Below are 12,541 nucleotides of genomic sequence, written 5' to 3'. Positions count from 1 at the left end.
TCAGTCCGTGAATGTTTATTACTTTATCTTGTTCCTTGACTTTGTTACTTGTACTTGGTCGATTTTTCAGACCATCTGGATATAACAATGTACCAAGACATACAATAATTCTACCCTTTTGGAGTTAGAAATTCAACCTGGAAGAGGACAGCAGGGACAGAGCTCTCCACATAGCAGGACTTGGCTAATTTTGATGAGGAAGTTGATTGCTTGGTGAAGGGGAAGCTCCCGTAGGAAAACCCATAAAGCCCATGTACCCTATGGTTTTGTTTAAGTCTCTGCCATTTTCTAGGAGAGTTGTTTTCGTAGCTTTAATATTATGCCTTAATGTTTAACAGTCATACCAATTATTTGGTATAAACTATCGTGGAACTCATGTTCGAATTTTACATGGAAATGCTGGAATGAGGCTTCTTGGCAGAAGAAGGGCAAGTCCAGAAGTAAAGTCAGTGATGACATTGAGAAGATTTCCGGGGCATAGCCAAGATGGATAGACATGGATGGGTGGGGAGAGAGAGAAAGAGAGCTAACAAACAGATAACAGATAGTTATCTTTCATAACATGTTAAACTGGGAAATGCGCAGGGACTGGACTGTAAAAGCATTGCAGCTCTCATTTAGGCCAATGTTGGATCTTGGCCTGATTGTTATACTCTGTGCCAAATATAAAAACTAAACACCAATTCTGGTTATTTCCTGGACGCCCTTTTGGTTTATGATAAAAGCAAAAATAAAATAAAATGAACGGTGATCAGTTTTGAGTACAGCCCTCAGTGATCTATTTGCTAATGCAGAAGATTAAGCATCTAATATGCCTTTGTGTCATTTGGGAAAGAGGTTGGAATTTGGAATCCCAGGTCATCTGAGACTGCATTGGCTTCTCCGGAGATGCGTGGTTGAGAGTAAATCCCATAACCTTACTGAGCCTAGGGGCCTCTTAGTCCTGTTTACACGCTAGGTTGTATGGAAGTCAAATGGGAAGCTGCAGGTGGGAGCTTTTATAAACCCATAAAGCTCTTTATGCAAATTATCTACAGAAGCAGAATGCACGTTCATACAATGTGTGAAGTTGACTGAGCAAAATGATTTCCATTGACTCCTAAAATCTTCATTGGTAAAGAGGTCACAGACTGGTAAGTCTCTAATGTATTCCCTAAGGACCGGAAGCCCACACAATGGAACTTTCTCATTTTAACAGAATTTTCCCGCCCTTGACCCCTCTCCTACCATAGGGCCTGTAGATCACGTGACAGAATGGCAACGATTTGCAGGACACTACGTGCCTGCTGGAAAGTCCATTCCTACTCCAGGCCTCACTCAAAGATGGCATCCTTCCCTGTCAGGCAGTGTATGGACCAGAGAAGTATTACTAGGTGTTGAATGTGTTGCCTCCAGAATCCAAAGAGACATACTAGGTGCTGGTCTTCTATCGGTAGGGGATATAAGATATGTCAAATTGTCTTTTACTTTGGAGGAGATATGTAGAGCGCCCCTGATCACTGGAGCCATCAAGCCTTCAAGTGATGGGTCATGGGTGATGGGTTCCTTATCCTCCACGGGATTTGTCCCCTACTCTCTGGAGCATGTGTGTCTTACCCATGTCATCTCTCGTCCTGATAGGTCAGTTATCGATGTATCAATCTGATGTTCCGTGAGACACTCTAGGTCTCTTACGACTATAACAGACGCGAGAGAGTTAACATAGCCCTGAGGCAAAACTATAAAGGAATATTATTGTGTAATTCACCTGAGTGTGAACTCTTTTCTAATCAGAATAGAAAACAAGGCATCTGGTTAGTCACCAGCTGAATGTCATGGACCTGTCCTAGAAACAGATACCATGTCTGATAGAGCAGCTGTCACTACCTGTTTGAGTTTACAACAATCTGGTTGTTGTTCAGGACCCATCTGGTTTCTGGAGGGATGAGACTGGCAAATTAAATGAAGATAGATACACTCTCTTTGTATTCTTTTTTTTTTGGGGGGGGGGGGGACAAGTGAAAGAAAGTCAGAGAAAGAGAGAGAGGAAGAGAGAGAGGGACAGAGAGAGAGAGAGAAGCGGGACTCGCTGGAAGCAAGTCTCGTGGAACTTGAACTCACAAACTGTGAGATCATGACCTGAGCAGATGCTTAACGACTGAGCCACCCAGAAGCCCTCTTTGTATCCTTTATGTCATTAATGGTCTCTACTTTCCCCCTCCTCAAGATACAGTATTGTTCTTGATTCAGTGTCTTGGCTGGGAGTGGGGTTGAAGGAATTGTCAGAAGTATCCACTTTCTCTACCCCATTATGAGACTTCTTACCCATAGGCCAAGGACCCAACATGGGGATTATTCCAAATACCAAGTATATTAGTTCTGATGCTATACCTGGTGTTAGAGAACTGGCCACTGGGTGTGTTTGTGTTCATAGACTCAGTGGGACCCCATAAAGCTGGGTTTTAACCACAACTCCATGGATTACCTTACTTTCATGCACCCATTCTAACAATGGGGCCATAGTGACATTTTGGTTTTCTAGGTATCAATGTCCATTTAGGTCCTATGCCCAATAGCTCTTGAAATGTCTGAGGATTTTTCTTTCTCCAGTGCACAGTCATCCAAGTAAATGGCTGTAGGTCCCTTTGAGTAAGGCCCAGGGGAAATCATCAGTGTATATACTTGTCAAGATGTTTGGGGATTCTTCTGACTGCTTCTTCAGACAATAGATTCTGGACCTTAAGATTAGCTCAGAGCCGGGAACTACACAAGTGATAAGAACTTTTTACTGGGGTGATAGTGACTGCCCTTAGCCTCTTACTCTCCATTCTTGACTCCCGGTTTTAGCTATTAAGCAACACCCTGTTGGCTGCCTACCTGTTTTGCCCCTATGTGATGGTAAGACTTCTATATTCTACTTAAAGTGGTAAAATATTGCTTCTTCTAAGTAGACTGTGTAAAGTTAAATGTGTCTTTTTTTTTAATTTTTTTTTAACATTTATTTATTTTTGAGACAGAGAGAGACAGAGAATGAACAGGGGAGGGGCAGAGAGAGAGGGAGACACAGAATCTGAAACAGGCTCCAGGCCCTGAGCTGTCAGCACAGAGCCCGACGCGGGGCTCGAACTCACGGACCGTGAGATCATGACCTGAGCCGAAGTCGGATGCTTAACCAACCAAGCCACCCAGGCGCCCCTAAATGTGTCTTTTATAATCCCTAGGGCAATCACTGAAATAAGTATACAAATATACGTAGTTTGCCATCGCAGTGGGTAAATTGGAAAACTAAAAATGTTCAGAGAAGACAAAAGAAGGCAGGAAATGGGAAACAGAAGGATGAAAGTCAGAGAAAACAAATAACAAAACGGGAGACCTGAATCCTAAAATAGTAGTAGTCAGATGAAATGTAACTGCTCTAAAGACACCCATTAAAAGACATATATTATCAGGTTGGAATTAAACAAACAAATGAACAAAAAGGACCTCACTTGAGCTGTCTAAAAGAAGGTCACTTCAAATATAATGATATAGATAACTGAAAATTAAAAAATGGGAAAAATATACCATGGAAACACTAATCAAAAGGAAGTGGGAATGGTCCTATTAAAAGCAGGCAAGGTAGACTTGAGAACACGGAAAGTCACCAGGAATGAAGATGGGCGTTATTACATAATGATAAAAAGCCAATTTGCAAGGAGGACATACCAGTCCTAACTATGTAGGCACCAAACGACAGCTTCAAAGTGCATGACACAAGACTAGTTAGACCCGAAAGGAAAAACAGAAGAGTCCATGATTGTTGTTAAAATCTTCAATACTCCTCTCTCAGTAATCAACAGACCTAGTAAACAGAAAACCAACAAAAATATAGAAAAACTGAAAAACACCATCGACCTAGTAGATCTCATAGATATTTATGCAATACCCCACTCAACAGTAGAACGCACCTCTCTTCAAATTCATAAGGAATATTCACCAAGATAAATCATATCCTGGGTCATAAAACAAGTCCTAACAAATTTGACATACACAGTAAATTTTCTGACCGCAGTAGAATTAAACTGGAAATCAGGGTGCCTGCGTGGCTCAGTCGGTTATGCATCTGACTTCAGTTCAAGTCATGACCTCACAAGTTGTCAGTTCGAGCCCCGCGTCGGGCTCTGTGCTGACAGCTCAGAGCCTGGAGCCTGCTTCGGATTCTATGTCTCCCTCTCTCTCTCTGCCCCTCCCCACTCCTGCTCTCTCTCTCTCTCTCTCTCTCAAAAATAAACATTTAAAAAAATTTTAGAAACAAAAAAAGAATGAAACCAGAAATCAGTAACCAAAAGATAATAGGAACATCTCCAGGCATTTGGAAATTAAACAACGCACTTTGAGATGATTCACAAGTCAAAGAGTAAGTCGTCAGGGAGACTAGAAATATTCTGAACCGAATAAAAATGAGGCACAGAGAAATGAAAACCCTGATTATCCAAGTGATGATGTCAATCAGGCAGCATAGAGCCGTGTAGAGAGGAGCTTTTCTCTGATTAAACGGTTGACTTTCCCTTCAAAGGCACTGCTTTAGATTTTGATATTAGCCCACAGTTATCTTGGCCATACCAGACGAAAGCTTAGAAATATCGGACCTCCTTGATTAGATTGCTCTTCATAATACGATACGTCCAGGAAACAGAGTGTAAATGTTACTCCCTGCTCTGCAGGAACTGGCTGAAAAGAAGTGAAAACACCCCAACAGTCCAAGAGAGATCATGTGAATGTGAGGTTTGGCAGGACCTGCGGGACTGAGGTCAGAACTTCTGAAGGCTGTCTTCGCAGGAACTTTTCACAGAAGTCAAACAGTTAAAGCAAATTGCAGAGAGGTGGTAGAGACCGGGGTGGGGGGAACATGTGAACTGTTTTCTTCTAAACAAGGACGTCAGTGGATAAAGTGTGATTCTGGATTCCTTGGTTCAGATTTCTCAAGAGTAAGTTCATTTTATTTTTTCTGGTCTGTGACTTGTGTTTCGGGGTTTTCTTTCTTTCTTTTTTCTTTTCTCCTTATCACAAATTTATAAATTTGGATGCTACCCCTCTGTGGAGAAATTATTTTGAAAATTAATGGGCTGTTTTGATGTTTTGAGTACCCCGTGTTTAACACGATGGAAGCGACGGCATTGAGTTAAAATACAAAGGTGTAAAAATCATACAACTCTTAATACGATTTTTCACCAGAAACTGAGTGTGGAAATAAGCTGAACTTTGCTTAACATGTTGATCGGGAAGAAGTAGGGATCTTGAGAACGGATTTGTAAGCCTGAATTGTTTTTGAAGTGATGGTTCTTTGCTTTTATTGCGTAATAATTTGGGGCTATTGTGGATAAACTGTTCCATGACTTTTAGACTGTTGACCAAAGCATTTACAGAAATATGTTTCTTGTCTCTGGCTCTCTTACGCTGTGAGAATTTTGGAAGCGGAAGATGCTTTCTGGGCACACGGTGTGTTGAATCAAAGTTGACTGCAGCATTTCCTTATCACGGTATTATTTCAAATGTGCGTTACTTCTATAAACAGAGATTTCAAGCTGCTCTGGTATAAGCGTTTTGCCCTGAATTTAACAACCGTATAAAAGGAAGAAAATCAGAGCCCTTACAAAATGAAACTATCTACTGCATGTATAATGAGGAATTCGTGTTATTGCTAGTCTTTTGATAAACTACAGAACATACGTGAATCGGGGCGGGGCAGGGGGCGGAGGGAAGTAGGCAATACTAATTTCCAATGGAAAATCTAAGGGATGGGAGCCACACTGACGTTTCCAGGCTGAATTGGGCTGCAGTTGATTCCACAGCGAGATCACTTCTTGGCCAGCTTACCCTCCTACGCAGCCATGCGCAGTCCCCTTAAAAGTGTCCACACTGAATTCTCTGCACTAGGGACAGCCTATGGGATCCTCATTCTTGTTATCACTGGATACCTGACCTAATGCTTCCCCCAGTACCCCCCCCCCCCACCCCGGGAACTGTCTTCCTCCCATCACCTGCCGTTCCCTGGGCTTTCTAACCTCTTCACCCAACCTGCTTCCACCTAGACTAGCCCCTCAGGCTCATCAGCCTGATGTGTAGGGTTTAACCCCGGGGCTCTCTGAGGCTTTCTTGGCCTCCCATTGGAACTGGCTTCTGGACATCTCCTATGAGTTTGGTCTCTAGGAAATAGCACAGCCTTAAGCGTCATCCCGTGGCATGAATGGAATGACAGCTTCGGGCAAAGGCACAACCATTCCTCATCACTATGGAGAAGTTCATGGCAACCGTGTGGTTTCTGTCCCTGGCCGGCATGAGATGCACGTGGGAGGAGGAAAATGCACCAAATTCAGGACTTAAGAGCCAAATTCAAGGTGGAGCTGCTGACTCTGTGTTCTCAAAAGTCTCGACTCATTCTCCCAAGTCACGTCCCTGGCATGCTTTCCAGAAAACTGATGATCATTCCAGAATATCTTTACTCTCTTTAATCCAGCTTAGATATACTGCTTGCTCCTACAGTGAGGACCTTTTGAAAGCCCTCAGTTTCCACGGTTTTCAGGAGAACCTCAGCAAATCGTATTTGTGTAGTATTGGCTGATTAGGGCTCTGGAACGATGTGGTATTACTATTATGCACTGAGAAGCTTCCTTCTGGGAGGTATTTTGGGTCACTGCAAAAAAAAAAAAGCATAAATTTCCCTGCCTAATCCTCACCACCACCACTAGCTCTCACATATGCACACAGGTGCACACACACACGTACACGTTCATATATGCTCTTTGCCCAGGGGAACGGCCTGGTGTAATGCTATACTGTTCTCTGGTTGCTGATAGGCTATGTCGGGAAGAAGACTGCCCTCTGCAGGCAGTTTTAGGTAGAGTCCATGGGCTGTTTTCACAGTGAACTAGCCCACGTACAAGTCAGAGTCTATCCAAGCCTCGTTCAGGTGGAGTTTCTATCCCCCACCTCAAGAATAAGTTCAAATACATCACAGCCTTCCCATAGTAACCTTATGCAATCCATTGGCAGCTTTAATTAACTCTGGGCGGCTAAATTCAATCCACTTTATGTATCCTTTAAATTATATGTATTCTTTATATTAAAAATTGAACCAAGTTTCTATAGCAGTAACCAGAATGATAGGGTTTGAAATTCAGCTGAGAGATAATTGTCTGGAAAGTCTCTGTTTGTAACAGGGTCGTGATAATAAATGATGTGGAGTTTCCACTTGAAAAAGAAAGATATTTTCCTAGGAAAGTCCAAAAATTAGTAGTCATCATTAAAAGAATATAAATATCTTTTATATCTTTGGGACAGGAAAGGAAACATGGTGGGGGGGGTACCTTGATAAACTTCAATAGAAGGTTATTGAGACAGGACTAGAAGCAGACAATAAAACACAATGGAAGATCATCCGAAACAAACATTCATACATGACTAAATTCACCTCTTAAAAATATAGTATCTGTGAGTTTGAATTTCTAAAAAAAAATGATGAATCTTTCCTACCTTAATCACACATCTTAAAATTTGGCAAAAAGCTAAAATAAAGAGAAGGATAAAGCGACGTGAGGCAAAATATTAAGCTAAAGAAACTTCATGTCCCTATGCTGCTCTCAGAAGTAAAAACAACCTACCATCAAAATAAGAGTAGGGGCACCTGGGTGGCTCAGTTGGTTGAGCGTCTGTCTTCAGCCCAGGTCACGATTTCACGGTTCGTGAGTTTAAGCCCCGCGTCGGGCTCTGTGCAGACAGCTCGGAGCCTGGAGCCTGCTTCGGATTCTGGGTCTCCCTCTCTCTCAGCCCCACTCCTGCTCATGCTCTGTCTCTCTCTGTCTCTCGAAAATAAATAAACAAAAAAAAATTAAAAAAATAAAATAAAAAGATCAATAGAGCAAGGTTTTATGCACCTAACCACTTAGCCTTTAAATGCACTGACTAGGGGCACCTCGGTGGTTCAGTCAGTTGAGCATCTGTCTGACTTGATTTTGACTCAGGTCATGATGCCAGGGCCAGGGAATTGAGCCCTGGGTCGGGCTCCACGTTCAGCGCAGAGCCTGCTCAAGATTCTCTCTCTCTCTCTCTCTCTCTCTCTCTCTCTCTCTCTCTCCCTCTCTCCCTCTCTCTCTCTCTCTCTCTCCCTCTCTCTCTCTCCCTCTCCCTCCCTCCTTCTCCCCTCCCCCTGTCCCTCTCCCCCACTCACACTTGCTCTCTAAAATAAATAGGGGCACCTGGGTGGCTCAGTCAATTAAGAATTGGACTTCGGTTCAGGTCATGATCTGACAGTCTGTGTGTTTGAGCCCCAGTTTGTATATTCAAGCCTGGGCTTTGTGCTGACAGCTCAGTTCCTGGAGCCTGCTTTCAATTTCAATTCTGTCTCCCTCTCTTTTTTTCTTAAACTTTTTAAAATATTTATTATATATTTTTAAGAGAGAAAGAGACAGAGCATGAGCTGGGTAGGGGCAGAGAGAGAGGGAGACACAGAATGTGAAGCAGGCTTCAGGCTCTGAGCTGTCAGCACAGAGCCCGACGCGGGGCTTGAACTCATGAATGATGAGATCATGACCTGAGCTTAAGTCGCATGCTTAACCGACTGACTCACCCAGGCACCCCATCTCCCTCTCTTTCTCTCTGACCCTCTCTGCTTGTCCTCTCTCTCAAAAAAATAAATAAATAGGGGCACCTGGGTGGCTCAGTCGGTTAAGCGTCCGACTTCAGCTCAGGTCACGATCTCGCGGTCCATGAGTTCGAGCCCCACATTGGGCTCTGGGCTGATGGCTCAGAGCCTGGAGCCTGCTTCCGATTCTGTGTCTCCCTCTCTCTCTGCCCCTCCCCCGTTCATGCTCTGTCTCTCTCTCTCTCAAAAATAAATAAAACGTTAAAAAAAATTTTTTTAATAAATAAATAAATAAAAATAAACAATTTTTTAAAAGTTTAATAAAATAATAAATAAATACACACAGTAAAAAGTAACAGAGGGGCACCTGGGTGGCTCAGTCAATTAAGCATCCAACTTCAGCTCAGGTCATGATCTCACGGTTCATGAGTTTGAGCCCCACATCAGGCTCTCTGCTATCAGCACAAAGCCTGCTTTGGATACTCTGTCTCCTTCTCTCTCTGCCCCTCCCCTGCTCTCTCTCTCTCTCTCTCAAAAATAAGTAAACATTAAAAAATTTTTTTTTAATGTAACAGAGACACAATAAAAAATTGGCAAGTCCATGATCGGTGGAAAAATTTAATAGAATTCTATCATAAAATGATTGCTCTAGCAAATAACATTCAAAAGGATGCTGAAGGTTCGAAGAACACAATTATGAAAGATACGTACAAAACAAACTAAAGGGTGACATATGGCTATTTCAAGCATACATGGAGTATTTCCAAATATTAAAATATGCTGAACCACCAAGGAAGTCTCAAGGAATTTCAATGAAACAATATCTTACAGAGCAGTACTTCCTCAGACTATAGCATGATCAAGTTAGAGACCAAATATTAAAAAAACCACTAAAACCAAAGAAATGCAATATTGTAGGGGCTAAGTAGGGGATCCTAAGTAACATATCTTGTCTGTAGCTGTATTTACATTTCATAGCAAAACTAAAAAAAAAAAGGCAACAAATAACACACATCAATAAACATTTACGGCTGGGATGTGTGGGGTAGTTTTTAGGTGGTTCTGCTGATCTTGGATAAGTTTTCTCAGATCTCTGGGGTCTGGCTGGCCGTCCTTTGATGTCGGCTACTCTAGACTCGGATGACTGGGATGAGTCCGCTGTTTCATGTGCTTTTCATCCCAGAGGCTAGCCCAGGTATGCTCTGATAGCAATGGCAGAGCCACAGGAACAAGAAGATAGATTCAAGGTCTCATAAGGTCTAGGCTCAGAACCGGCACAATTCTGGTAACAGAGTGCTCCCATCCCTCTCTACAGTCAAAGTTATCCTGCCCTCAAGGAAGGAACTCCAGAGTTCTCAGACAAAAGGTATGGACAAAAGTAGAGGTGAAGAATTGGAACTTCTATGTTGAATAGGAGTGGTAGGAGTGAGTGCCCTTGTCTTGTTCCTGATCTTAGAGGGAAAGCTTTCAACCTTTCACCATTGAGTATGACATCAGCCATGGGCTTGTGGTATATGGCCTTTATCATGCTGAGGTTTATTCTTTCTATGCTTACTTTTTTGAAAGTTTTTATCATGAAAGGATGTGTATTCTGTGAAATGCTTTGCATCTATTGAGATGACCGTATGATTTTTACCGTTCTACTCGTGTGCTGTATTACATTCATTGATTTGCATATATTGAACCATCCTTGCATCTTGGGGGTGAATCCCATTTGGTTGTGGTGTATGATCTTTTTAATGTGTGGTTGTGTTCAGTTTGCTAAAATTTTGTTGAGGGTTTTTACATCTATGTTCCTTAGGGATATTGGTCTGTAATTTTCTCTTCTTAGAGTATCCATATCTGGCATTGGCCTTGGGGTAATGCTGACCTCATAGAATGATTCCGCAAGTGTACCCTCCCCTTCAGGTTTTTGAAGTCTTTGAGAAGGACTGGCATTCATTCTTTTTTGAATGTTTGGTAGAATTCAGTGAAGCTGTGTGGTCCTGGACTTTTCTTTTTTGGGAGGTTGTTTAATTTTAATTTTTTATTTTTTTATTTGAGGGAGAGAGGGAGAGTGTGTGCACATGAGCGAGTGAGGGGCAGAGAGAGAGAGAGAGAGAGAGAATCTCAAGCAGGCCCCATGCTCAGTGCAGAGCCCACTGTGGGGCTTGATCCCACAATCGTGGGATCATGACCTGAGCCAAAATTAAGAGTTAGATGCCTAACCAACGGAGCCACGAAGGCACCCCTGTTGGAAGGTTTTCGATCACTGATTCGAAGTCCTTCCAGCTTTTCTTTTGTTACTCATTTCTAGTTTCCTATTCTCATGGTCGGAAAAGAAACTTAGTATAATTTCAGTTTGTTGAGACTTGGTTTGTTGCCTGTTGTATGATCTATCCTTGTATCTGTTGGGAGGTCTTGGATATGTGAAAGCATCCTCTCTCCTCCTTGGATGATAGCCTGTCTCTGCTTTGTATCAGTGCTGGATTCCCAAGCAAACCTCAGCAATAACTCACCTTTGCTTAAGAATGGGGGCAGAGAGGTTTCCCACCGCATTCTTGATGGTAGATGGCCATTGCTAACTCCATGCAAGGGTCATGTTGTGTCAAATAAGGTGTGTTTGGATGGATGTTGCTGCAGCCCACGGGATGACAGGGAAGCCTGAATGTCAAGCTATGGGCACAAGGACTGGAGTGCTCTGTCTTTGCAGTAGAGAGCAGAAGGAAACAAAAGTCTGGGGGAAAGGCTCCAGCTGTCTCAGGCTCCCAGATGCATTACTGCTCTGTGGTCAATAGCTGTTGGAAACACACAGTGAAACCTGTACCATCCAGATGCTTTGTGCTGGAGGAAATCATTTCCTCTGAGCAGTGGGGGGGGGGGGGGGGGGGGGGGAGGGGGGGATACATTCTGTAAGAACCAGGAAAATGAACCCCTCTGACACCAAAAAGAAGAGTCTCTTCTTCCCGAAATGCCTCTTCAGTCCTTTCTCCTGACAGTTTTACATCATGGCGGCTGGCAAAGGAAAATATGTCTAGGGCCCACATCCACTTTCACAGAGTGGGCTGCAAAGGATGACTTTTGAGCTGAGAGGCAAGAAAATGATGATGGACACAATGCATGATGAACAAATGAGGGAGTAAAGAGTTTGGACGTGGGAGGCAAAGAAATCCAGGGCGGCAGGTTATGAAAAGCTAACTTTGGAACTCTCAATTCCTAGCGCTGCAACGATCAGCCTGCTCTGTTTTGATTGTTTGTTTGTCGGGAGATTTCTTCTCATTAAGGCCATTGCATTTACATGATTGTCTTGTCTTTCTTATTAAACAGGGCAAAATGATTAAGAGGGAGATAAGTGTGTGTCAACAAACATGCGCATTATTATGCAAGAACCTTCTTAAAAAATGGAGAATGAAGAGAGAGCCCTTAATGGTATGCCTATCCCTTTGTATTTACAGGACGAAAATGTATATTCTTTGGGAAATAGCTATACTTTATCTCCCCTTCCAAAAACAAAACACAACAACCTTTCTGTTGCAGAAGAAGCTGTTCCTCAAACTGCAATCTGTCTGCAGACATTTCACTTGACATAGACCCTAAATTGAGGTCTTAAAGCACTGAAGCTGGCCAACAATACAAAATCCAATAAATGTTTTAAAAGTCAACGGTCACAGGGCGCCTGGGTGGCTCAGTCGGTTGAGCATCCGACTTCGGCTCAGGTCATGATCTCATGGTCTGTGGGTTCGAGCCCCGCGTCGGGCTCTGTGCAGACAGCTCGGAGCCTGGAGCCTGCTTCGGATTCTGTGTCTCCCTCTTTCTCTGCCCTTCCCCCACTCATGCTGTCTCTCTTAAAAAAAAAAAAAAAACATTAAAAAAATTTTTTAAGTCAATGGTCACATTTTTGCTAGTGTTCCTACTCATGAGTCATCAGGTCCAGATGCTGAGATTCTGAAGGCACGGTAAATC

General features: G+C 42.9%; 1 protein-coding gene across 9 annotated transcripts in view; it reads left to right on the top strand.

Moving 5' to 3' along the window:
• ABCA8 (ATP binding cassette subfamily A member 8) overlaps positions 1-12,541 on the top strand; it is a 94,345-nt gene that overhangs the window by 16,612 nt on the left and 65,192 nt on the right. For 7 of the 9 annotated variants that reach the window (XM_086687855.1, XM_086687854.1, XM_086687853.1 and 4 more), the window contains one exon: positions 11,906-12,007. In XM_086687855.1, coding sequence (XP_086543981.1) covers positions 11,912-12,007 — 96 coding nt within the window. In that variant the 5' untranslated portion in view covers positions 11,906-11,911. Of the gene's footprint in view, positions 1-4,798; positions 4,947-11,905; positions 12,008-12,541 lie in introns of those variants that run through there. The other 2 variants (XM_086687856.1, XM_086687861.1) reach the window with 2 other exon arrangements.

Source organism: Puma concolor, chromosome E1 (genome assembly GCF_028749965.1).
Source record: "Puma concolor isolate L17-30 chromosome E1, mPumCon1.1.hap2, whole genome shotgun sequence".
NCBI classification, from domain to species: domain Eukaryota; kingdom Metazoa; phylum Chordata; class Mammalia; order Carnivora; family Felidae; genus Puma; species Puma concolor.
The sequence above is the reverse complement of the archived record's forward strand: the minus strand, read 5'-3'. Positions and strand labels throughout refer to the sequence as shown.